General features: G+C 43.3%; 2 protein-coding genes across 3 annotated transcripts in view; both read left to right on the plus strand.

The window, feature by feature from the left end:
• The window catches only part of SGK2 (serum/glucocorticoid regulated kinase 2), a 34,509-nt gene extending 31,102 nt beyond the window's left edge, over positions 1–3,407 (plus strand). The window contains exon 15 of the mRNA XM_075011915.1: positions 365–3,407. Within this exon, the coding sequence (XP_074868016.1) occupies positions 365–532 (168 nt within the window). The 3' untranslated portion in view covers positions 533–3,407. The remainder of the gene's footprint in view (positions 1–364) is intronic.
• Positions 3,408–4,073: 666 nt separating this feature from the next.
• On the plus strand, positions 4,074–26,368 carry IFT52 (intraflagellar transport 52). 2 transcript variants are annotated; one of them, XM_075011944.1, is made up of 14 exons: positions 4,074–4,166; positions 6,212–6,336; positions 7,058–7,145; positions 7,648–7,777; positions 8,498–8,573; positions 8,676–8,747; positions 10,040–10,166; positions 17,317–17,403; positions 18,669–18,737; positions 20,199–20,353; positions 20,779–20,866; positions 23,095–23,203; positions 24,010–24,155; positions 25,992–26,368. In XM_075011944.1, the coding sequence occupies exons 1-14, from the start codon at positions 4,149–4,151 to the stop codon at positions 26,037–26,039; spliced, it is 1,338 nt and encodes a 445-aa protein (XP_074868045.1). In that variant the 5' UTR covers positions 4,074–4,148; the 3' UTR covers positions 26,040–26,368. The 2 variants fall into 2 exon arrangements, with proteins under 2 accessions (XP_074868045.1, XP_074868047.1); XM_075011946.1 differs by lacking the exons at positions 4,074–4,166; positions 6,212–6,336; positions 7,058–7,145; ... (2 more) ...; positions 8,676–8,747; positions 10,040–10,166 and adding exons at positions 12,185–13,419; positions 13,711–14,227.

Here is a 26,368-nt window from a genome sequence, read left to right on the forward strand (position 1 = left end):
ATAATTTAACAGAAATGGAAATGAGATTGCAGTCTTCAAAGGTCTCTTGTTCATATGTTCTAGCTGCTCGTATACGTGGGGAGATTTTGAGGGGGAGTGGGTGAGAAATCATCATCCTCTGGAAACCTAATAGCAACTTGTGTTTTCTCTGTGTGTGTACCTGTTTTTCTTCTGCTCTTCTCCCCATAGTACAATCCCTGCTTTTTGTTGATCTGCTTATTGGGGAATGCAGTCACCAAGTTCTCGGGCAGGGTTGGGAGGGTTTGGGTAAAACTGTCTAAAACAATTCTGTCTAAAGCAATAACCTTTCTGAAAGATTAGCCCTGTTAATCTGAAATGATGCATTTGTTTTACTTATTTTTAGTCTGGCCCTGCTGACCTGCGAAATTTTGACCCAGAGTTTACCCAAGAAGCAGTCTCGAACTCCATCACACGCACACCTGACTTAGCAGCCAGCTGCTCCAGTGCCTCTGATGCTTTTTTAGGGTTTTCTTATGCACCAACTGAAGAGGATTTTCAGGGTTTTAAATAAGACGTGGAAATCTAATTTTAACTTGGTGTTGGTTTTCAAAAGTGACACTTTTCTCTGCTCATGACTGTTAAAGACATTTGGACTAGCACGCTAATTGGAATGGACCTGAACTCTTTCACTGTGATGCTCCATGCTTATTTCTTCCTCTGGCAAAGAGGATGCTGGTCATCTTATTTGGAGATTTTATTCTTACAGAATTGAAGTTAACTCCAGGGTCTTATTTATAATTAGAAGCTTGGTGCCATCATTCGTGCCAAAACCGCCACTCACTTACCCAGTAAGATGCAGCCTACTTATTTTGGAAGTGTCTGTGTAACTGTGCCTCATATGTAACTAGTCTGTCTCCTCCCTCTTATCTGATTGAAGCTGAGGAGGAAACCTGTTTAAGATGCTAAGGATGTGTCTACACCACTGCGAACACTACAGCAGCACAGCTGGGCTCAGCTTCCCAGGGACAGGAGCTGACTTTGAGCATGCTGCAGGATCAGGGGAGCTCTGGCTCGCTCAGCTACTGTCCGCAGAAGCTGAACCTCAGTCGGGGGCAGCCTGCTGTTGCTGCAGCCGTGTACTCTCCTAGGCAGCAGCGCACTGAAAGAAGCTCTGGCCCCACCTCTTCCTCTCCCTGAGTATGGTTGACTTACTCGAGTGGTGCTTAACCCGCTGAAGATGGGGCATTTGCCCCCTTTCGCCCTTCCTACAAATTGCTTCCTGTTACTGTAGTAAATCTACCTCTCCATGGGGCAGGAGCTGGGATCAATGGAAAATATCTTTGGTTGACATAGGGCTGTCTGCTTAAGTTGACCAATTTACCTATATCTCTCAGGGGCATGAAGAATTCATGCTGAAGTGACATAGCTAAGTCAACCTAAGGTTTAGGAGTAAACAAGGCCTATCCTAAGGAGGAGGGATAGCTGAGTGGTTTGAGCATTAGTCTGCAAAACCCCTAGTTGTGAGTCCAATCCTTGAAGGGGTCATTTAGGGATCTGGGGCAAATACATTTAAAAAAGAATAACTGTCAGGGATGGTGATAGGTCCTCCTGTGAGTGCAGGGGACTGGACCTGATGACCTCTGAAAGTCTTTTCCAGCTCTATGAGATAGATGAGTATGCTGATGAGTAGATTGCATTTGATTTTTTTCTTAAATATGCACAGCCAGGAAGACTCCACATCCTACTTTAACTGAACAGAACTGATGTGTGTTTAGTAGTGTCTTCTCTTCCTTCTTTTTCAAGGAAGGGCCAGATTTAGCTGGCGTAGATTCAGCTGACTATAACAAGATAGGACTTCTTATTGTTCTCTGAGATACAGGCTAACACAGCTACCCCTCTGATACTACTGCCTATATCAGAGAGGTAGCCGTGTTAGTCTGTATCTTCGAGAACAACAAGAAGTCCTGTGGCACCTTATAAACTAACAGATATCTTGGAGCATAAGCTTTCATAGGCAAAGACCAGCTTCATCAGATGCATGCATACAGACTATAGTGACTCGACAGTAAGGTTTCCCAACCTGTGGGTTGGGATTACATTTCAAAAGGGTCCTGGGCTGGGCTGGGCTGGCCTGGGCAGCTCCGCAGGTGGCTATTAAGACACCATTCACACTCCTGAAGTGGTTCTCAACTTCTTAATTGGATTAACAGCTGTCAGGCAGTTAAGCCAATCAATTACAGCGAGAACCATTTCAGCTGCAGAGCAGAGAACTGCATACCTGAGGAGCAGTGTCCAGCTGAGGTAAGGTGGGGGCCCGAGTTTAAGGTTGGGAGGGAGAGCAGAGCTGATCAGCTTGCTGGTTTTCAGCCTCTGCAGGAGATGGAGTCTTCACAGACCCCAGTAAAGTTCCCATAGCTGGCAGCTTTCAGCCTTTGGGGTCCCTGTGCCTCCCCATGACCCCTGAGGCTCTTGAGTGAGACTCCCCAAGCCCCTGATTGTGGGGTTTAAAACAGCTCTGACTAACTATGGTGAATGTAGTGTTATTTTATTAATATTTCCCCTTTTCTATGAAATAACTTATGAATATATAAACATGAGGGGGTACAACTTTATATTCTTGCCTCAGGTGCAAAATTAGCTACTTATGGCTCTGTTTTCCCCCTTCTTCTCCCCCCACACTTCCCCTGATTTTGAATTGGCTGGGGTCATCAAGTTTTCTTGAATTGTCAGAATGGGTTCTTGTCTGGAAAAGGTTGGGAACCACTGGGCTACTGTAATTTACATCAGTTAAGGATCTGCCTTTTTTGATGTAGATACTTCATGCAAGCTATCACTTGACAAATTTTTGCATGATCTGAGTGCTACATAAACTTCTTTCCACTGTTTGAAGCTGGGAGCTCTGCACTCTAGAAATAAGAGGCAATTCTTCACCAGGGTTAGGAAAAATTCAGATCCCACATCTGAATGTCATAGACCTTAGTGAATAACCCACAGGCAACTATCATTCTGAGTGCTCACTGCCCAGATGATGTGGTGGGAGCTATTTTGAAATATTCTTACACTTAAATTAAACCTGATCTTCTATTGCATGTGGGGTGGTGGTGTGTGTTTGTGTGTTAAAGGCTAACTTATTCATTCTGACTTAAGTTAAATACTGCTGTCTGAGTTGTTCTTTTTTATTTCACTTCATTATTCTGTCTCTGCGGGAAGGAGAAAGGGGAATAAGATCTAACAGTATTATAAGAATCATCTCTACTTTGTACACACACAATACTAGCATGAGGATCCTTGATTTCTAAGGACTGGTCCAAAGGGACATGCAGTCTTCTGCTCTAGAGCCTCTGTTGACATTGGAGCACTTGTAATAACCGTCTGCAAAAGAGTATGGATTTTAAAATCTTGCCCATTTTTTCCTTTTATTGTACATGCTGAAAATATTAATAAAAACCTGTATTTTAAAGTGAAGGCTCTCTCACTTTGCCACTGCACAGGGGCGGTAGCCTAGAGCCCCTTACCTATGCCACCCAGGGCTCTGGGAGGGCATCTGAGTGGGGCTGAGAGTGTGGGGTGCAGACTGGGGCTTGGGGCAGGGAGTGCGGTGCTGGAGGGAACGTGGGGGGTGTTGCAGGCTCTGGGAAGGAATTTGGGGAAGGAAGAGGGTGGGGGAAGGATGCAGTATGGACATGGGGGTGTCTCCGTGCACTGCTGCCCGCTGGCAATACCCTCACAGCTCCCATTGGCTGGCCACAGGGACACTAGGGGCAGGGGCAATGCCCAGAGACACCCCCACCCCCGGGCTACAGGAACGGGCGAGCGGCCGCTCTAGCCCCGTTGTACCGTGAGGGCGACAGCGGCCCTCGGGCCATTTAAAGCGCCCACGGGCGGGGTGGGAGAGACCGGCCTGTCCAGGGGCAGCCCGCGTGCCCTCGGCTGGAGCTGCTTAAACGCACAGCCGCGCATCCCTGCACAGAACGGCACACGCCGCCACCCTCCCTCCCGACCAATGGTAGCGTCCAGAGAACGTTGCCTAGCCGCTCCCACTCGCCCGGCCCATTGGGGAGTGATGTCATCACATAGCGCCCGCGCCTGGCTCGCGGAGTGTCCCCCGCGCGTGCGCAGAAGGGCGGTTGCTAGGCAAGGAGTGGCCCTTAGTTACGGCTCCTCCCTCGGCGGGGCTGGGCAAGAAGATGGTGGTGACTCCGCGGGTAAGGACCTGGAGTTCGCTCCTCCCTCCCTTCGGTGTGGGGCTGAGCGGGCTCGTCATTCGGCCCCCTCCATCCCGGCGCGCAGGCTGCGGGCGGGGCCCGGGGAGAAGGGCACTCGGGGCTGGAGGTCCGGGTTGAGCCACTGCCCACCCCCATGGAGGTAGTGGGGCGAGGTGCATCACCCCGGGCTCTTTGCCCGCCCTCTCACAGGCAGCAGGCACGGTGTGGTTCCCGGCATCGTGCTGGTCCTGTGCCTGCCTGCCTGCCTGTCTGTTCCAGAGCTCCTCCCAACCGGTACGACCTCGGGCCACCCACCTGGGTGTTCAGCCCCCTCTGAGCATCACTTGCAGCAGGGTCAGGGTCTGGTTGTGCCAGGACGGTGAGGTTGTTTTCCATAACAGAGCAAGGGAGGGAGCTGTGAGCAGGGACAGTTATACTGGGGAATGACTGAAGGTGGCAGCAAGGGGCCAGAGACGGAGATGGGGCTAAACTATAACCTCGTTGGGCCAGCTTTGGGGGGAGTGGGGAGTGGGGAGAGAGAGGTGGGGTGGAGGTAAGCTTCCTCTCCGCTACTTGGGCAGCGAGGTCCTCACCGCAAGCTGGCCTGGCTATCTGCCACATGGCACCCACTACAGCCTGCCCCACAGAACAGCCACCCAGGCAGAGTGGCCACTGCCATGTCCAGCCCCAGGGAGCTGCCCCCAGAGCTCCTACTGTAGCTACAGCTGGGAAGTGGCCATCCAGGCAGCATGGCTCCTGCTGGCTCTTGCACCCCCACTGCACCTCCACCCTGCTGCCCTGAGCCCCTGCTTACCCCCACAACACTGATTCCAACACCCTGTCCCAGCAACCCCTACTCTGAGTTCCCCATGTCTCCAAGTCCCTGCCCTTCATCCTCCATTCACTCTACAGTGCCAGCTCTCTGCCCTGAAGGATTGAGCATGAGGGATAGCTCAGTGGTTTGAGTATTGGCTTGCTAAATCCAGGGTTGTGAGTTCAATCCTTGAGGAGGTTATTTAGGGATTAGAGTAAATAGATGTCAGGGATGGTGCTTGGTCCTGCCAAGGGGGCAGGGGGCTAGACTAGATGACCTCCAGAGGTCCCTTCCAGCTCTCGGAGAGGTGTATATGTAAAATGCTGGGTTAATCTCCTAGTTATTTATATCGCAGTAGCACATATGAGCCTCAACCAAGGCCCCATTATGCTGTACCAATACAGAGCAAAAAGATCGTCCCTGTTGTCCAAAAGATTGTTTCTGTGTTTAGCACTGCCTTTGAATTAGGGATGTAAAATCCCCGTTAATTGGTTTAACCAGTTAACTGATTAAAGGAGTGGGGGCCAGCATGCTAGGAATTGGGACTGCTCTGGCTGGGCTGGAGTGTCTCTGCCCATGGCATGTCTGGGATCTGGGCTATTCCAGCCCGGGTGGAGCTTCCCTGTTTGTGGCACTGGTGTGGGTCAAGGGCAGTCCAGCACAGCTAGAGCAACCCCAGTCCTCAGGGTGCTGTGGGCAGGGATGCTCCAGCTGAGTCAGAGCAGCTCTGGTTCCTGCATCCCCAGGCACAGTGTGGCTGGGGATGCTCCAGCTGGGCTGGAGCAGTTCCACTCCAAGTATGCCATGAGTGGGGGCTGCTCTAGCCTGGCTGGGCTGGAACACCTCTCTCTCTCCCTGGCTGCCACAGGTGGGGGTTGCTGTGGCTGTGCTGCAGTGGCCTTGCAGGGCTGGAGCAACCCCTTACCTCTACTGGGTGGGAGGATGCTCCCATGCCTACTAGTTAACTGGTTAATTTATGGCATCCCTATTTTGAATTGGGTTGGGTGACTCAGTAGTTAAAATGCCTTGCTGCTGCAGGTTAGTCCTGCACTGGTGTGAAATTTGCCAGAAAGCGCTAGTTTTAGCATAGTCCAAGTTTAACCAAGTAACTGTCCTTTCCTTTGTGCTTGCGCTCTAACTTCCAAGAGACTACTACTACTAGGGGCCAGACATGGTGGTAGTTAATTTCATTTGTAAAATTTTGGTTCTGTCCTTAATATTTATTCTTGAGGTCACTATGGAGACAGAGCTTCGTAACACCATAGTCTTCAATGCGTCCAAAAAGGAAATTTTCACTGTCAACAGTGGTTACAAGTCCTTACAGAAGAGGCTTCGTAATAAATGGAAGATACAGAGGTGAAAGATATTCTATAGCTTTCTTTTTCATGCTTTGTAACACAAGTGAAACTGACATCAACAAGTAATTACATCTGAGGAGCTCCTTTCTGTGCTGACTTGGGGTGGGAGTGGTGTTTCAAAACGTAAAAATGGGAATGTTTATAGAAAGTTAAAAGGATTATTTCTTTGATTCTATCCCATGACATTAGCTGTAATTCTCCTATTGCATGGCGTTGTAGGGCTTTTATTTTGAAAGACTGGCAATGGAGAGGACAGAGCTTAGCTGATAATGGTGAGAATTTAGGTGTATGTATGCTAATCTGCCTGCCATGGACTGTCTAGTGATAGGGGGAAAATGTTAAAATAATCTTAAACTCTAGCCTTTGTACATAAAGTTTACGGTATTTATCACCCATCTGCTGTAATTAGAATTAAAACACAGAAAAAATAAAAATTAGGGCTAATAATCAGTTGATGTAAATTGCCATAACTCTAGTGAGCTGCAACAATTTATATCCGTATCTATCTAGAACTGGTGAAGAAAAATAAGAATTTCAATTTGTAATTTGAGTTAATAAAATATCAGTTTCAGAAACCAGAGCAAACAGATATAAAATGATTGACTGAAGTAACTTGCTTTATGTTCCTCTGCTTAGTTCCTTAAGCACAGCTGAGGATTCAGTTGGAATTTTAGATACGGTATACAGTGTAACATGTCTCTTTATTAACTTACTCATAGTTTAAAAGATGAGATCACATCGGAGAAGCTAGCTGGGGTAAAACTGTGGATTACAGCAGGGCCCAGAGAGAAGTTCACTGCAGCTGAGGTAAGAAACATTCATAAAGAAGGAAAAAAAATCCAACAACAGTTTGCTGATTAGTTATGCTTCCAGATTTGCATAGGCAGAATACACTATAATAGCATTGTAGTTTGGAAAGCCTGTTTTACATACATTTAGATTTGAGTACTTCTTGGTCTTCTAGGGTCAAGTTGGCAGAGGTGGAAAAAGTACCCAAAAAGTTACTTGCGTAAAAGTGCACCTGTTTTTACAGCTGGACACTTGAGTACAATCTAGATGTGCATGTGCATACTTATACTCAAGTAGCTTGCCACAGGGACACCGGTAACTTGTACAACTGTACTTAAGTATGCCCCCTCCCCACCCCCGCACTTTTACCCAGGTAACTTTTTGGGTACTTTTACCACCTCTGCAAGGTGGTTGCAAGTAGCTGAAGCCACGTGTGCCTTGTTTCTATTCAGTCCTTTGGATTATTATACTCAGCTCTTCTGATTGTGTTCTTGTGTGTCTTTCCATCTTATTGTTTTAGTTTGAAGTTCTGAAGAAATATCTTGAAGAGGGTGGGGATATCCTGGTGATGCTGGGAGAAGGTGGTGAATCCCGATATGACACCAATATTAACTTCTTATTAGAAGAATATGGAATCATGATCAATAATGGTAACATGAATTTCGCAGTTGCAAACCATATACGGTTTTCTGTTGCAATTTAGAATTTCAAAGCCACTTCCATTATAAATCATCTTTTTTCCTGAAGTGGTTATTTTTTTCGGAAGAGGGAAAAAGTACTCTGTTATTCCATATTCGCTCTCAATCCAATGGTGATTTTTTTTAAACCCTGTGATAAAATTCCAGTCAGCTGTTTTTGCAATATCCAAGTGTAAACAAGCAGTGTGTGTCCTCACCAAATATGACATTTTTCAGATGTTTCAGTGATAGTTAGATAGCGGGTTCATGCTTTTTTGCACCCGAGTTTTATTGAGTTCATCTCAAGTTTTGGAAACCTCTAAGACACATAATAAAAGTTTGAACTTGTTGAACCAGATTATTTTCAAACTTGGCCTCCTTGTGTGCATTTGCAGATAATTGCAGGTTCAAATGAAGGCCGAAGACACATGACTGCATTTGTACATTAGCTGTCTGCCTGTCTTTATCTGCATTTTTAATTAAGTGTTCCCACTGTCTTTTGATGCCTGAAGCTGTAGGTCTAAAAGTGGTGCCATACATTAATTGTGTCCAAGTTACACTGGGGACTTAAGTTCCAGGGTTTTAGCATTAAAAATAGGGTATTAACCTACATCTCATGACTCTGTCTCGTGTTCTAAGCACTAGACAAGCTGCCTCCGTACGGGATTTACTTTTCTTCTCTTTTTCTTTAAGATGCTGTGGTGAGAAATGTGTATTATAAATATTTTCATCCCAAGGAAGCCTTGGTCTCCAATGGAGTTTTGAATAGGTAACTGTTAAACCTGATACTGATAACTTGATATAAACCTGTGACGAATATCGTTGCAAATTCATGTAACTTTAATCAGATTTGTGTTACCACCTCTTTTAGGGAAATAAGCAGAGCTGCAGGGAAAGTAGTGCCTGGGGTAATAGATGAAGACAACAGTGGAAATGACTCACAGTAAGTGTCTTTTCTCCACTAGCCTCTTCAGAGGAAAGATTTACTACAATTGTGACATGTTAAATTACTGGGCTGTGGCAATGTCTGAATTACCCAGTGCTTTTATTGAGATGTCCTAATGCATTTCTTGGTCTGAGTTGTGTGTTTCTCAAGTTTCAAGCCTAAATGTTTCTTTTGCAATACTTGACACTCTGTCAAAGAGTAACAGTGATGTGTTCTGAGAAGAGTCCCATCTGTTCTTGCTGTCCAGAACTGTGAGGTTTAAATGAACTTTATATGTGGATTTGAAAGGCTCAAAGCAGTGTTTCCCAAACTTAAAACATTCACATACCCCTTTTGGGACTTTGGTCTTATCAGCATTCCCCCCTCTCCCAGTGCCATCCCATTGCTTATCTCCTGATTTTTAGTAATTTATTTTCTGCAGTGTTCTCCTTGAAATCTTTTTACATACCATGGGTGATACGTGTACCACGCTTTGGGAAACACTGGCTTAAAGGATGTAAAATGATGAACTTTTTTAGAATCCTGTATATGTGTGCACAGTGAGTGGGTTAGGCATAGATAATAGAAGAGTTTCAATACAAGAGGCGAGAAGTTTGGTTGTTTTCCCTCTGTCCTGCCCTCTGTAATTCCTTTAGTTTGCTCTGGGACAGAATACAGAAGAACCCTTAGCCTTTTCACAGATAGTTGTTTAGCTACTTGTATTTTCTTATTGTTTGTTTTGGGGTTGTATTAAATATGGTGCTCATCAGAGGGAAGAATTTAAGTGCAGATAGAATTTAGTATAGTTATGTTCCAGAGTATTTGTTTGGAAAGTTAATTATGCCCATTTCTCTTTCATATGTAGGACCACCTGAAAGATAACCAAAATGTCACACTTATTGAAAATTCCAAGTGAAAGCTCTAGGAAGAGTCCTGAATCTTATTCTAGTTGGCAAGATTTCAGAAGTGTGCTTTTGTGAGCATGCACCATCCCTGAAAAGTTAGGACTGGTGCACGTAGATTGTGACTTGAACGTGTGCCAAACCATGCATTTGAAATCTGAGTTTCAGCTTGGTTAATATTGCAAACGCTACCCAGCTGCTTAGCGGAGCTCCCATAGCTAGGTTTTTTGTTTGTACTTGTGGTGCACATTCACATATGCCGTGATGCATATAAAAATTTATTCTGCATAGTGATAGCAAAAATATGCATGTGGATGAAGAAGATTAGATTGCTGATCAGGAATATCAGTAACAAATGTGGTCTGTAAAATTTAGTGGATACTAATAAAATGCTTGTATTTTCTGCAGAGCTCTCACTTTTGTGTATCCATTTGGTGCCACACTGAATGTCATAAAACCAGCAGTGGCTGTTCTCTCCACAGGATCTGTCTGCTTTCCACTCAACAGACCCATTCTGGCTTTTTACCATTATAAGGTAAAATTATGCATGAAATAAATTATTCACCCTCAATTAAAAATAAATTGTATGATGGTATGGGAGATCTTCTACACATCCTTGAACATGCCTGACAATTCTTGTTTCTTTTATGTTGGAAAATCTATTGCAGAGTTCAAAGAAAAAAAAAAGTTTGATCATCACCAAAGATTATGTACTTTTTCAGGCTTTGTGTTTTATTTCCAGTTTGACTGTCTCAGTTGTCAACATTTATTAAGAATCTAGCTAGTGAGATTCAGCTCAGATGCCTAGATGGTCCTCAGTTCAAAATTACCTATCATCCTGTTGGAACTCGAAAGATCCTTGATCTGTCCTTGATTTCAGCCATTCACTTTGGTTTGAAACTTGCTAATTTGCAAACATTTCTATGTGATAAGTACTATTACTTAGATTTAATGGTCAGCACGTTAAAATGAACTTTTCTATTTTGTGTCTTAATGATAAAGGAATTCCTCCCCTAAATGTGCACAGTTACACATGCATATCATGAATAAAATAGAGCCCATAAACTATCGGAGGCAATAAAAGTTCTTCAAATCACATTATTATAATATTGCCAGCCCATCTAAGATAAGGGAGACTGGGGCAACACTTGCCAAATCACAGCCTGCATACTTCCATGGCAAGCTAACAAAGAACAGTTTTCTTACCCACAACCTCTACGTACATTTATGGAGCAAGTGTTTGTACATGTGGTCATCTTGAAATCACCTGCACAGACATTTCTGTAATTTTGTTAATCTTTGACTTTTGTAAAGCCTTGATGCCCCTAGGATTAGAATCTTGCCACTTGTAATGGTGTTTCAACATTGCTGTTCTTTAACTGGGTTTTGACACACTTTCCTTGTCCAGTATGGACAGGAATATTTTATCTGAGAACCATAACAAATCTGTGCTATGGACTAAACCCTAATGTGCTTGTCCCAGCCATCAGGTAGTCTATTTCGTGAATTAATAACTGCAGTCAAACTGGACTGTCAGATGGAAAAAAATTCTAGGCCATACAGGCCAAGGAAACTGGATCAGAAATGTTAATTTAAGCACAGTGGCTGGTAGCAGGTTTGTCACAAAGGAGACAGGGCCTAAGGCTAAGTCTATACTAGGGAAATAAGTTGATTTCAGATACACAATTTTATAGCTAAACTTATTTCCCTAGCATAGAGCTAGCCTCTGTACTCTCTTGCTGACTGCTTACCCAAGAGAGATCCATTTTGCGTTTTTATCAGGAGCGCAAAATCGAACTTTGGAATATAGATCCAGTCAGGGTTGATTTTTTTTTTCCAGTCTTCCCGGATGTATAGACATACCCTAAGTGAGTAATGTATTTGTAAAAGCTCTTTAATTAAATTTTAGTGAATGTTATCATCCCTAAATTTGTGTGTGTGTAAGTTTGCTTTAGCTTTGATATAGTAAGAAAATTAAATGAAAACTTGTCTGTGAAATGAGAACCTGATAATCTGAAGTCAGTCTTTTTTCAATTGATCTGGGCTCAAAATTGCATTTGCAAATTGGATAATTGTGCATGCTCATCCATCTAATTCATAAATGGTGTGTGCGTGATATCATTTTCCTGAACAATCAAAACAGCTCATATGCTTTATGAGCACAACAGTATGCGTTGACTATATAGAAATCTGGTCCTTGAGTCTCAACAAAATTATTACTGGTGGTCTTAAGATTCAGCTTCCTTCTTCATATGTATTAAGAAACTGTTATTTCCATCAGAGTTCTCGTCTCTTACTATCCCTTAGTCTCCCTTTTGCTATAAGAAAATAGCATGAAAGTCAAGGGAGTAGAATGATCTTTAATTAGGCTTTCTTTTTTCCTGTCTAGCTGGAGGATATTATAGACAAAATGCTGGAAGATGAAGATGAAGACAATGGTAGAATCCCTGTCAGGGCAGAGAAAAGGATTAGAAAGAAAATATATAATCTGTTTGAAAGAAGTGAGGTAGGGGAAAGAATAGTGAAATAAAATAGAAAAGTTAAAAACTTAATAGGAAAATCAGAAGGAAGAGGTGAATGCAGCATTTTGAGAACAAACTTTAGAAATATCCAAAACACAGACCTGATAGTAATAGGGAACTTAAATTACCCTGGCATCTGTTGGGAAAACTAATACAGCAACATTCAGAATTTCCAAAAGCTCTTGGAATGACTTGTGGACAACTGTTTCTTTCAAGGATGGAAAAAGCAGCCAAGCAAACAGCTATTTTAGCCTTGATTTTGACAATTAGGGAAGATATTGTTGTGAATTTAAAAGTTGAAGGTAGTCTGGGTGAAAGTGATTAAGTTATAGAGCTCATGTTTCTGAGGAAAGAATGAGTGAGAGCAGCAGAATAAGGATAGTCAAATTCATGGGGTAAGGTCCCAGGGAAAGAATATATAAGGGAAAATGAGTTCAGGTGAGCTGGCAGTTTCTCGGGCTATGTCTAGATTAGAGCGACCCATCAACAGAAGTTTTTGTCGGAAGATATCTTCTGACAAAATGTCTGTTGACAGATCACAGCCAGACAGCAAAGCAGATCCCTCTTTCAATCGGTTCTGCCGTCAGAGAGCGGCCAGACTGCCTGGCTGCTCTCTGAACAGAATGGCCTCCCAGAACACCATTAGACAGGGTTGCATAGCCAGAAATCCCTTCTGGGAGCCCAGTGAGATGCACCCTTAAAGGCCCCCCGCATCCCTCCTCTCAGATGCCCATTCCCAGGCATGTGTGCCGATCTGCACGAGGGACAGCACATCTACTAAAGCAGGGATTCAACAACTGTTGAGAGACATAGTGCTTTCCAGCTAGCCATGGTGCTAGAGCAGCCCCTGGGCTTGCACTGCCTCCACCCAGAGGTGCTTCAGCACCTGTTGCACCTCCTCACGGAGGGCGAACAAGACACCAGCTTCGAGGAACCTGCCATTGCTGCCGCACTGTCCCACCCACTCCTGCCCCCTCGGTATACAGGCGGATCTCGAGGCATTGCACCAGAACTGGCTAGTCATGGGGCAGTGGGATGACCAGCAGTAGCTCCAGAACTTTTGCATGCAGAAAGACCCCTTTCTGGAGCTTTCTGCATGGCTCACCCCCATCCTCTGGAGACAGGACACCTGGCTGTGGCCCACCATCCCTGTGGAGAAGTGGATTGCAGTCACCTTCTGGAAGCTCATCACCCCCAACAGCTATCGATCCATGGGAAACATGTTTGGTGTGGGAAAGTCCACTGTCGGAGCCCCCCTTTGTAGAGGTAAGGCACTCTCAGGCTGCAGGCCGTGTATGAGGGGGAGGGTGTCCCGCCAAAGGGGTACCCTCAGGAACCAGGGTGTGTGGGGGGGTTGGGGTGAGGAGAAACCCTGTCCCCAGGGGGCCTTGCTGTCCCACCCTTGCACAGACCTGCTGCCAGAAGGGTGATCTCACGAGGGTGAGCTCGGGAGGTAAGGGACAGGAGGAGGCAGGGGACTCCCAGGCTCGGGGACTGCCAGGCTCAGGAACTCACTCCCTCAGGCCCTAACGTGTGTTCGGTCCCCTGCCTTTGCAGGTTATGATGGCCATCAACACCATCCTGCTGCAGAAGGTTATCCATTTGGTAGATATGGACACTGTCGTGGCTGGATTTGCCACCCTGGGGTTCCCATACTGCTTTGGGACTATCAACAGGACCCACATCCCAATCCGCACCCCGAACCACAGCGTGGCCAAGTATGTCAACAGAATTCTTCTCCATGGTGCTGCAGGCCCTGGTCAACCACTGTGGACAGTTCTGACACTTACGTCGTGTGGTCGGGCTGGGTGCACTGTGGGGGTATTCAGCACAGGTATTCTGCGTGTGCTGGAAGATGGAGGTGGGCACGTTCATCCTCCACAGGGAGCTGGCTGTCAGGGATGTGCACATGCCACTGTGCATTGTGGAGGACACAGTCCTACCCATCTTATGCCCTGGCTGATGAAGCCCTATACCGGCCAGCTGGACTCCAGCCAGGAGCTGTTCAGCGCCTGCCTCAGCTGGGCCTGGATGCAGGTGGAGTGTGCGTTGGCCGCCAGAAGACACGCTTTAGGTAACTGCTCGCCCGCCTGGATGTGGGGGAGCACAGAGTCCCCCAAGCTGTGGCCATGTGGTGTGCCCTGCACCACATTTATCAGAGGGAAGGGGAAGCCTTACTCCAGGGGTCGGGGGTGGACGCTTCCAATCTGTCAGGCCCATCAGGATGGGCTGCGGATCTGTGAAGCCCTGAGGGAGAGTTTCTCTCACAGCTCCCAGTAACCCTCCCCAGGGTCCTCCCAGCCCTATCTCATCCCCACCAGGATCCCTCTTGTCACCCCCTCACCCCTTCCTAATCCCTGCCCAGTAGAGACGGATGCAGGGGACATGCTCAAAGAACTATTTTACTTAAATAAAAACCAGTGCAAAACAAACGGTGCCATAAAGAAGTATTTACATAAAAGGCAAGTGCAAAACAAATGAACTTTGTACGGGGGGGGGCATGCCTAAAACCAATGAACCTGAGGGGGAGTTGGACCCTGACTGACATCAGCCTCAGGATGCCCTCCTGCCGTGGGTTCGGGGTCCCTGTAGGAGCTGGGAGCAGGGGAAGGTATGGAGGCGGTGGGGCTACAGCAGGGTCTGGATTAGACGAGGGTCCTGGGGAGCAGGGCTGCGGGCATGGCCCTCAGCCGTTGCCAGAGGTCGATGATGCCCTGTGGAATGGGCGGCAGGGGCAGCACTGTTTCTAAGGGCTCTAATCAGAGAGAACCTGTCTACAGAGCAGTGTTATTTTGGAATAGGCTATTCGAGAATATCTTATTTTGAAATAACTCCTATTTCCTGTTTATGCATCTGTTTTGAAACAGGCACTGTTCCTCATTGAATGAGGCTTACCAGATTGGCAATAACTTTGCAAGCATCTACACCAGGCATGTCCAGCCCACCGGCCGCATGCGGCCCTGGACAGCTAGTAATGCAGCCTCACAAGATCGTAAACTTTTAACATTATTATGTGATTTATATGCATTAACTATATTATATATTTTATATGCGGCCCAAAACAATTCCTCTTCACTCAGTGTGGCCCAGGCAAGCCAAAAGTTTGGACACCCATGGTTTACACGATGCCTTATTTTGAAATAGCGGCCATAGACACTCCCTATCCGAGCCTCTATAATCTAGCTTGCAGTATTAATTGATCCACTGGTATTCACACTGGAAACTGGTAAACTGATGCTTCAGCCATAGGCAGCAGGAGCTGAAGATGTTTGCCTGTTCTCTGGATTATCTGAATTTCTGATTATCTGATCTAGCCCCTGTCTTAATTAGCTTGGCTAAAAGGGTTCCACTGTATTTAGATAAGTTAGATGTATTCAGGTCAATGGGGCTTGATAAGTTATCTTAGAACAGTTAAGGAACTAGATGAAGCAACCTTGGAACCAATATCTTCTGTATTTAAGGCCTGATGGAGGAAGAGTAAAGTGCCAGAGGATTGGAGAAAAGCAAATATAGTAGCAGTCTTTGTCTTTTTAAGTGATTACATTTAGGCATAAACATCAGAACAACCAGGTAATAGCCCATGATAGTCCATGGAACTTATGCTGATACCTGACCCAGGCATCAGTCAGTGTCTCTGGAACAGTTTTTAGGGTGGAAGTGCTGAGTTGCACCTCTCCCCCATCCTCCTTCTTTACACCTGTTTCGTGCCCCTATGATGCTTGCCAGCTCCTGTGGACCAGACCAACCAGACGCCATTTATAACAATGGTGTCTAGTCTGTATGGTCAAGAGAGCTAGCAACCTTAGCCTGTTGCCACCACAGAGAAGCCACAGCTGGGGGTAAATTCTCATCCGAGGGCCTAGGCTGATGGCAGGAACCTGGGTGGCATGAAGCCTTCAGGGATGGTGGTCTGGATCCTAGGGTTGGTAGGCTGCAGACCTAAGGGAGAAGGGCAGGAGCTATGGAACCTTGTGGGGCTCATAGGCAGTGGTGAAGCCAGTGGGGCTGATGGGACCTCAGGCTGGCTCCTAGGCATGGGGAAACTGGATGCAAAACTTGGGTGTTGGGAGAGGGGGCTGCAACACCCCTACTTCCCATGCCTCTGGGAAATTTATGATTTTGTGTAAAGGATGAACATAGGGCAAATCTGGCACAATGATCTAGGTATACTTGTTCCTGCTCAAAGGGCTGGACTAGCTGATCTCTCAAAGTCTCTTCCTGTCCTATATTTCTATGATTGCGTGAAACAGGAACAGCTGAGGATGTGTTAGGGGATAAAAATGCCACTTTCTTTAGACTGCTTTCTTTCCTGGGGCATTACCAAGCAGGAGCTAAATGGAAATCACAAGCATTCCATTTGTAGTCAGAAATTGACCATTATGTAGATCCTTTATTTGGTATAAGTAACTGGAACCCTGTCTGAAGTTACTTCAAGCTTTTTACAACATCAATTTTTATGGTTATGTTATTTGCTATGAATTTTAATCTTGGTGCCAATAGGAAGTATTACTGTTTCTTACGCTGTTTTGAAAGCTTACTTTTCTTTGAGGATGGGTGGGAGTCATTTTATATAGCTCTTTAATATTTTTAATTCAGCTAATTAAATATACTTGTCTGCATCTTTTTGAAACTCTTTATAAAGAGCAAAAATTGCTATGCCTTTCCTTTATTGGCTAGTCTGGGGCTTTGAAAGCTATGCTGACTTGAATGTATGCCTTGGTTCGGCAGGCATCGATTCTGAATTACTATGTAATTTGCTATGTATTAATCTCGTAAAACCCTATTCTTTATTGCTCTGTTGATAAGTATTTTTTTGTTTTTTTTGTTTAACACGCAAACTCCAGTAAAATGCATAGTTTGATTACTGTTGATGTAATATTTGTTGCTCTGTGTTGTGGATTATCCATGAAATGGTTCTCTAATCCCACTAATACAGAGCACTACTAACATAGTGTTAATAAAGAATAAGATTACTAAAAATGCATTTATTTTATTCTAATATTATATATTCAAGAGATTGCCCTTTTACAAGTTGACATAACTACTTCTTGTTCCAAAGTTCCCAGTTCCTTCAAATTCAAATAATTTGATAGTTTAGAGCATGGTAGGCATACCCTTAATATTTGTGATCTGACTTTTTTTAATATTAACTTTTGTTGACAGAACCAAGGTGGAAAAATGGCAGTGTTGGGATCTTGCCACATGTTCAGTGACCAATATTTGGATAAAGAAGAGAACAGCAAGATCATGGTAGACTTTTGAAATATGTTTTAAAATTATCATTAGTCTTTTCATATCATTTTTAAGTGCATACCACCCTTGTACTTTATTCCCAAAGTACAGATACCAGCTGTACTGTGAAATAGTTGGGAGCTGGAGAAGCAGGTTTGGCATTGAAATGGTGAGGCAGATTTTCAGTGTATGATGCAAAGCAGAACTCTGGAAAACTTGCTGTTTCTGCTCTCTTGACCATGAGTATATTTGTTCAAAATATACAGTAGGGTTTTTTAGGTCCTTACGTAATTGAAATTTCACAGCTAGAAATTTGCAACACAATTAATAATAATATTGTGCATGTAAACCTTTTGTTTAAATGTCACTAAGTGATTCACAAAGTTGATGCATTCCCATTCCCATCTGTTTCTCTTTTTTAAAAAAGGAATCATTTTGTTAAGTGACATGAGCATTCACGGAGCGATTAAATAACGTTCCATGGCTCATGCTCATTCAGGAGTTGATCTCAGAAGAGAATTTTGGTACTACAATATTTCCTAATTTGAACCACTAGATAACACTGTTCTAATTGATCCACAGTACTAGGCAGTATGTATCTACATGTTCTTTGTTTCAGTATGTACTTCTTTGTAATATGACATCTGTCGTAGGCTCATTTTAACCACATCTTAAGTGTTGTGCATCTCTCTATGTATTGTCCTTTTAAAACAAATATAATAGAATGAAAGGAGTATTCTGATGGGCTGATGAACAGTTATGATTTAGAATTCTATGCAAATATATGTTAAAGACATAATTTGGAGAGGTTAGTTTGGCCTTAATCCAACTCAGTTGAAGTCAGTGGAATTGCTCTTGCCAATTTTGTCCCCATGGTTCTTGCCCAAGTACAGTAGCTGGCAATCTCAACTATTCATATATTCTCTCTAAAACTACAATTCAGTGATCATTTGCCCCTTACTGCATTTTTGAGACTATGTATTTTGGACAACTCACATTTGTCAGGTGGATGAACTGAACTGGTGTTCGTCCTCTTGCCTCGTAGTTCAGCCATATCCAGTATAAAGTGCACTCTGCCATGCTTTGTTCCTTTGATAAGTAATGTAAATATTCTTAATATTAGTGGTTTCCTCTCCCCTGAAATTCTTTGTTTTATCCAGCTCTTTCACATTTATGCCTTCTCTTCCATTGGGTGGGTTTGACAAGGTGTTTTGAAATGTTTTACTAATAAAATAAGTTACTCAGACACTCCAAAAAATTAGTATGCCCTTGTGATTTGACAGGATGTTCTTTTCCAATGGCTCACAACAACGGATATTCATTTAAATCAGATTGATGCAGAGGACCCTGAGGTAAGAGATATTCATTGTGTGCTAGGTAATCTTTTAATCCATGAGGACCAGAATTGCAGAAATACCTGCCTAGTACCCCATTGTTAAAGGCTATCTCCATGTTCTTATTACCGATTCCTTGGGATGGGGTAGTTAATAGGTGTACCTCAGGCCGGCTCTGGATCATCAGGGATTTTGAATGGATCCCTAAATCTGGCTTTATCACTATATTTTATTATTTTCTCTGGAGTCTGAACCATGACTATACCTTAGCCAAGAAATTTGGACCTTGACAAAAAATAGACTACTCCAGCCTTAAGAGTTTTGTTTAATTTTCAGATTTAAAAATTTTTATGTAATAATAAATTAAAATCAAATGAGAAATAAAATGTCAATTACTACTGAATTAAAAAATACAAGACATTAAAACACAGTTACAGTCTCACTGAAGGAGACAGACCCCATACTCTGGCATACAGGCCCTAAACTCTGGGGTCTCACAGATCAAGATTCAATCCTCATTATCTTTGTTCTTTGAAACATCAGCATAGATGGTAACTCTGATGTTCTGGTCAAGCTTTAATCTAGTATATGGGATTGGATTCTGAACTCTATTTTGCTAGATTTTCTTAGTTTAAACTTTAATGAAGAGACCACTCCTGTAAATTGATACTTTTGCGTTTCTACTGTGAGCCCTCATATGTCAGGAACAAACATATAGCAAAGAGAATATTTCTGTAGGTGAGTGGGGACCAGCCAACTTCTCAATTTTAGGGCAACTTTTCAAAAATATTGCATATGAATGTATTTTCTTGAAAATACATCTCACACACTTATGAAGGGGGAATTGCCCTATAAAAACACTCTCAAATTAATCCGAACTTCAATTTGATGAGCTTTCAATCTATTAATCAACGGTGTAATTGGCATACTTGAGATGCTTTCTACTTCCTGAAGCACAAGAGTGTGGAAGCAGTCTTTGTCCACTGACTTCAGAGCACCATAGTGAGTGACCTTGGGCCCCTTAAAAAGTAAAAGACAAGGAAATTCAAATGTAGCATCTCTTCTACAATTGAAGCAGCATTATATGGACAGAACAAATGAGATTACAGTTCTTGCGTCTTGGACACAGAAAAGCCTGGCTGCAAGACACCCGTTATTTGAAATAAAATATGCACAGAGGTTTGAAAATATTTATTGCTGACAATGCAGTTTAGGTGATTTCAATATGTGTTTTAATGTTTTAGTTTGTTTTTGTATAATTGCGTTCACTTGCTTTTCACATAAAACTTTAAATAGTTCTCTGTAACATTCCTAAACCAAATAGAGTAGCCTGCATTGTGAAGCATTTGGGGAAAGGGAGGTGAGTGTAAAATGAAGTTAAATTAGTCTTTCTAGATGTGATTTTTTTTTTTTTAAAGGTAGGAGTAGCTTGTTTGATGTAGTTGAAATCCCTTTACTCACAGTAGTCATGGTGTTCAGATTTCAGACTATACAATGCTTCCGGATATAGCCACGCTGTCTGAGCGACTACGAGTATGTCTACAGGAGGGAGATGAGAACCCAAGAGATTTCACAACACTCTTTGATATGTCCATTTATCAGCTGGATACAACATCCCTACCTAAAGTTATCAAGTTAGCACCTATGAAATGTTTGTGTGTTTGATCTTATTCTACATTTGCTCTTCACGTGTTTGTAAAAAATGTATGGTGAAGGAAACACTTTTGCCTCCTTAATGTGTTATTGTAAGGGGCATTAGATGAATACACTGAACTTGCACTCTATGACACTTGGATTGAAATATGCCATATGTCACAAATAGAAAAGCTAAGCTGTCTGTTTGTCCATTTTTTTAGAAGCAATTGCTTTGTAGTTGAAGCAGAGATCAAAGTTACTGTGTAATTGAAGCCATTAAAAACCCCATGATGTGTTAACAGCCTATTTGTGAAAACCTTAACGTGTTGGGCAAATTCAAAGTCTGTATGTAATGTGTTCAGGTGTAAACAGGCAATGCATTAATCATGTCCACCCCCAGACTTTGCCTTTTTCTTGATTGTAGGTCATATGAACAGCTGAATGTGAAACATGAACCTCTACAGCTGATTCAGCCTCAGTTTGAGACTCCCCTACCTGCACTCCAGCCAGCTGTGAGTAATCTTACATGACCAAGCTCTCAATTGACAGATAAGATGCATAGAAACCACTTTGTAATGTGAACCTGTCTTTATTTTAAAGAACTGTGGAGAAGACAGAAAAAGTACAGCACTAATCATTTTGAGTGCCTTAATACATGTCTTTGTACAGTAGCCCTCTTTATGGTCCTATGAATGTGTGGTTAGTCAGCTCATGTGATTGAAAACAGAGGCCCCTTAAGTGCACATAGGGTGAACAAATTGAGACAGCTGCCCAAAGAACTCACTACTTCCTGAAGATATTAATAATTAGAATGGGCCATACATCTAGTATTTTCACAAGTCTCCCTAGTTGCCTTATACTGCTCTGTGCCAGCGATGTCATTGCTGTTAGTGTGAAGGCCAAATGTTACTTCAGAAAGGTCCTGGGACCACAGTCACTATTTTAACTCTTTCCTTAGGTTCATGCAGAGTCAGGCTCCTATCCTGCTGCTGTTAGGGTCTCCCATAAGTGAGCAGCCTTTCCCCTTCCTTTCTTGAGCTCTCATAAGAGCTGTTCCTGCAGCTGTGTGATGGACTGTAGCATGTGTTTTGGGAAAACCTCCCCTACCGTAAAAAATCACAAGGCATGGCTTAGGGAGAATGTTTTAAGTTTGTAATGAAAGGCATATTTCCTTTTTACAGTGGTCTTTGAGAGACAAAAGGCTTCAGATTGGACACCACTTCTTTAAGCTATTTTGAGTAGTACTTATACTTTTTTTTTCCCCAGACAACCTTTGAGGCCTCATAAAAACAGCTATCCAGATCACTTTAAATTAACCTTCCTTTCAATGTAAAATGCCAACATTTCGTCTTAACCAGATGATTTTATTGTCACATGAGTTGTGAAGAGCAATCCACGTTAATGCAGTGGCTCTGGTTGTGATACACAATATTGCATAAAGCATTAAGTGTTTGTCTTAGTCTGTGAGCAATGCGGCCAGGGACATCTTTAGGATTTATGGGGTTTTATGCAGGACTATTAAACAGCTAGTATTAAAACTATTAAACTCCCGATGGCAGCATGGGAGTTGCAGGACGGATGATTATTTTTATAATCCTCAGAAACACACTAATGAAATATTTGTAAAGCACACTTTAAACTAAGATCTGGTAGGTGAACACAGTAAAGTCAGAAACTACAGAGGTTGTGGCAAATGGTTTCCTTACTATTTGAATGGTTTTCACAGGTTCAATGTCTGCTAATGGCTCTGGCAGGCTTTTTCACTTTTAAGTTGAGTAGATCCTCTGCAGAGGAAGTAGAGCTACAGAGCTAGGGTAGGTGGTAGACATTAAGGCCCAGCCCCATATTTTCAGCTGCCCTATGCAGTGGTATGTATGGGTAAGGATGGCATTGAATGTGGCTGAATAACGGGTTCCTACCATGACCAAAATGACTTGTTTTACAGTTGGGAATTCAGGCCAAGAGTTTTTAACAGTTCTTGGGTTCTTTGTTGCTGTTTATTTCTGTGAGTAAATGGCCTCAAGACCCAGTGGATTTTGGCTGAGAGAATGGGGAGTACTGACTGTCCAACATTTTCAGCCCGACTCCAAGGGTTTCACTCTGATAGATGCTATGTGGTGGAGGGGGATGGAAGGTCAGTATGTGACCTCATACCCCACATCTCCACAGGATTGATGGAAGTGGTTCTCTTAGTAAACTGCACTGGGAACAGCGGGTGGGAGAGCAGCCCCAGGGATCACAGCACCAGCAGAGGGGAGACCTGCACTGAAGACGTTGGCATCATTCATTCCTGAGGAATCGCAGGCTTTGGAGATGGACATGCATGCTACTGTGACAGCTGAAGACGCATATCTTGTCCCAGTCTCATGTAGAGGAATGGGGGGAAAAAACCCTGCAGATTCAGACTCTAGCTGGTTCTTGGCCCCTTTGTTGGAATAACCAGCTAGCTCTTGTCCTTGGTTTTAAGAGAAAACAACAAAATCAAATGAGATAAAAAGGAGATGTGTTGGCATGCTTGTGCTTAGGCAATAGGTAGAATATCTAGGGTGGGTTGTTTTTGGTTTTTTTTAAATATGTTCAGTTTATTGTGAAGTTGTGGTTTGTCATAGACTTTCAAAAGGCACTACTGATCTCCCAGTTGAAAGCTGTTTCCTTTATTCTGGAGCGTGTTAACTGGGGGCAGGGCAAGCAGTATGGGGGAGACATTTGAGAGTAAATTATATTAAATCTTCTCTTGTAGGTTTTCCCGCCTGCTTTCAGAGAATTACCTCCTCCCAGTCTGGACCTGTTTGACTTAGATGAAACATTTTCCTCTGAGAAAGCTCGTCTTGCACAGATTACAAACAAATGTAAGCAGGACAAACCTCTGAGACTGAATTATGTTAATACTTCTACGGAGCTTGCATTCTGTTGAGGAAAACTTCAGCAAAATAACTTGAGATATTTTACCTACGGTAGGAACATAGGGTCTGAATTGCAGAGATACAGTGCACTTACAGCCCTTCATTGATTTCATCTAGCATTAAGGGAAATCAAGTCCATGGAACATATCCTTTTCATGTGTGATATAGTGCACTTTGCAGATGACTCTAACATGTTGTTTCTTTTTCTATGTCCTCTGTCTCCTCTCCCAAACATTGGAAGTTGTCCTGCCAAACAAACAGAACTATGGTAGCTAGGATATGATTCTTGGAGCCATACGTGTTAAAGGACCCTAGAATCCCGTCATAATTTGTGATGGAAAATACTTTTAAAAATACTTTAAAGTGTTCAGTGACAGGTTCTACTGGGGCCTGTCAGAATCCCTAATCCTGCTCTTGTGGGACTGCAACTGTTTTGGTATTAATGGATCTAGTTTTGGTTCTGTCTTCTGCTCCAATCCTTCTGCACCAATGATTTCCACATCTTCATTGTCAAGTAGAAATGGTAAGCCTATGTCACAAGCTTTCATACTTTGACATATCTTGATAACTGAAGAGTACTAGAACATGCCAGCTGTTTGCCTCAAAGAAACAGTCATTGCCCTACCAAATAATTTCTTAAAGGAGTAGATTCCAAATGTTTAAGCAGAAGTCAGTGGTATAATTTCAGCAGTCCAAACTCTTGTGTGTGTGTGAGAGACTTCTCTCTCTCTCTCTCTGTGGGTTTTTGTTAGGTACTGAAGATGACCTGGAGTTTTACGTCAGGAAATGTGGTGATATCTTAGGGGTGACAGACAAACTCCCCAAGGAGCAGCAAGATGCTAAGCATATCCTGGAGCACATCTTCTTTCAAGTGGTGGAGTTCAAGAAGCTGAATCAGGTACATTGTTTTAGTAAGAGAACAGCTAACGAATGCAGAGTGTGATGTTAGGAATGACTGTCTGTCACGGGGAACTCTGTTCACAGCTAAAGATGTCCCTTTGTGGCTGCATCTGGGAATTAGCTATTCTCCAGTCTAATGCCACCTGCTGCTGCTTGCTGCATGCCAAGCTATTTCTCACTTCTTTTCTGCAACTCAGATCAATTCTCTAGCCAGGTCGCTATATAGTCTTCCCCTTCTGGGGTATCTTAAGGTATGTCTTCACAGCACCTAGACATCCATGCCTGGCCCCTGCCAACCAACTAAGGTTTGGGCTATTTAGACTTCTGGGCTTGACTGGAGACCAATCTCTAGGACCTTTCCCATTTGCAGCAGGGCCCAGCCACAGCTGTGATGTTTACACAGCAATGAAGACATCAGGGTCAGGGGTGGGCCCCTTCCAAAATAGAGGGGTCCTAGAGCTGAGGCTCCAATCAAGGCTGGAAGTCTAAACACCAATGAAACAGCCCAAGTCCATGGGCATAGGCTGGCTGCTTTTTTCTTTTGCTGTGCAAACATACCAGCAGTTTTTTCCATCTCAGTGGCCTTGGGTAGACTTCTTATGCCCTGCCCTGATAATGCCACTTCCTCAATGGAATCCAGAGTAGTGGGCCAATCCAGAGGTTACCCACCCCCCCTCTGTCTCCCTCGTACAGCTTTTTATTTCTCAGGTCTACTGTCTGGCTTCATGCCTAGCTCATCTTTATCAACACAAACGTCCTCCTTCCAGGGAATAACTACCTAGCACTGTAGCCCCCAACACAGTTACCTATTCCCAGGGAATGAGTGCAGCCCTTTTTTATTATCAGCTCCCTGTATTTATAGAAGCCTTGTCTATTTCTGCACAGGTAAATTGTCCCCAAATTAGAATTTTCATGAGCCTTAATTTCTCCAGCTGGCAGCCTAATAGGTCAATTGGCCCACCTGGCTTCACTTACAAGTGCTCCGGTGATGATGCTACATTGAGGCTTCTATCCTAAGGTGAACAAGTGGGAATGTATTGACAACCAAGTATAGGAACTACTATATGTTTTGCTTTACTAATGCAGTCTTCTATTTTAGAATGAGTTCATTTCACTGGCTCTTTTGCTTGGTACATTACCATGCTGCAGCAATGTATTGATACTTGAAAACTGATGCATGGGGGTCCTGTCATCAGCAAATTGTGTTGAACTCAGACTGCACAATTACATGGCTGAAGTCACCTGCACTGTTCATAACATTTACTATTCTGGATCCGTAAGAATCTGAAATGTTATCTTATTGACTTGATACATAAATCCATTGATGTACACATGTGCAAAGCAAACTTTTTCTAAGATGGTTGGCTTGAGGCAAGAGCGTCATTTGTGGCTATGTTGTATTGATGGGACAGTAATCAGTCAGATCAATAGATACTCAGTTCAGGTGATTTCAGTGATATATTATGCATTGGGCTGTGTTTGCAGGTAACGGAGCAGTCCAGTAAGTTGTTTACACAGTCTGACAGTACTGTGGCAATGCATATTTCATACTAAGGATGTTAGGCTTACACCCTCAAAGGAATTTAGGCTCCTAACTTCTTTTGATTTCAGTGGGAGCTAGAGTACTAAATTCTTCTTGAGGCTGTGGGCCTCACCCTCTGAGAATGGGGCATACCTGCTGATGCAATAAAGTTCAGGGCTTTCGAGTCAGTTGTGTGTTTCCCTTCAGATCACCTGTTTCATTAATAGGGGTTCCAAGTTCACATCTGTTTTAAAAAAAAAATCTTTGAAGTGCATAACTTTTACTTTTTTTTGTCCTCCTTTCCCCATAAAGGAACACGATATTGACACAAGTGAAGCTGGATTCCAGAATGGCTACTGAGCACTGGCTTCTCCCGTCAGAGAGAATTAAACTGACTGACCTTCTTAGCAAAAATATTTACTGTACCTTCACTGTACATTTACTTTTCTACTCAGTTGTTTAATATATTGGTTGACATTCTTCTTTAAACCTTCACGTGTTGTAAATATGGATAAAATGGGACTTTTTATATGCCAAATGAGGGGTTGCCATGTACGAGGAAACATTTTTCAAAAGCCTTTTACATAACAAACTTTCCATGTTTAATCTTGTTTCTATTTTTATTGGAGCCATAGTTCCGTAATTGTAAAATATTTTTATGTTAAGAAAATATTTCATTTCAATACTTA

This window comes from Carettochelys insculpta, chromosome 17 (genome assembly GCF_033958435.1).
Source record: "Carettochelys insculpta isolate YL-2023 chromosome 17, ASM3395843v1, whole genome shotgun sequence".
NCBI lineage: Eukaryota > Metazoa > Chordata > Testudines > Carettochelyidae > Carettochelys > Carettochelys insculpta.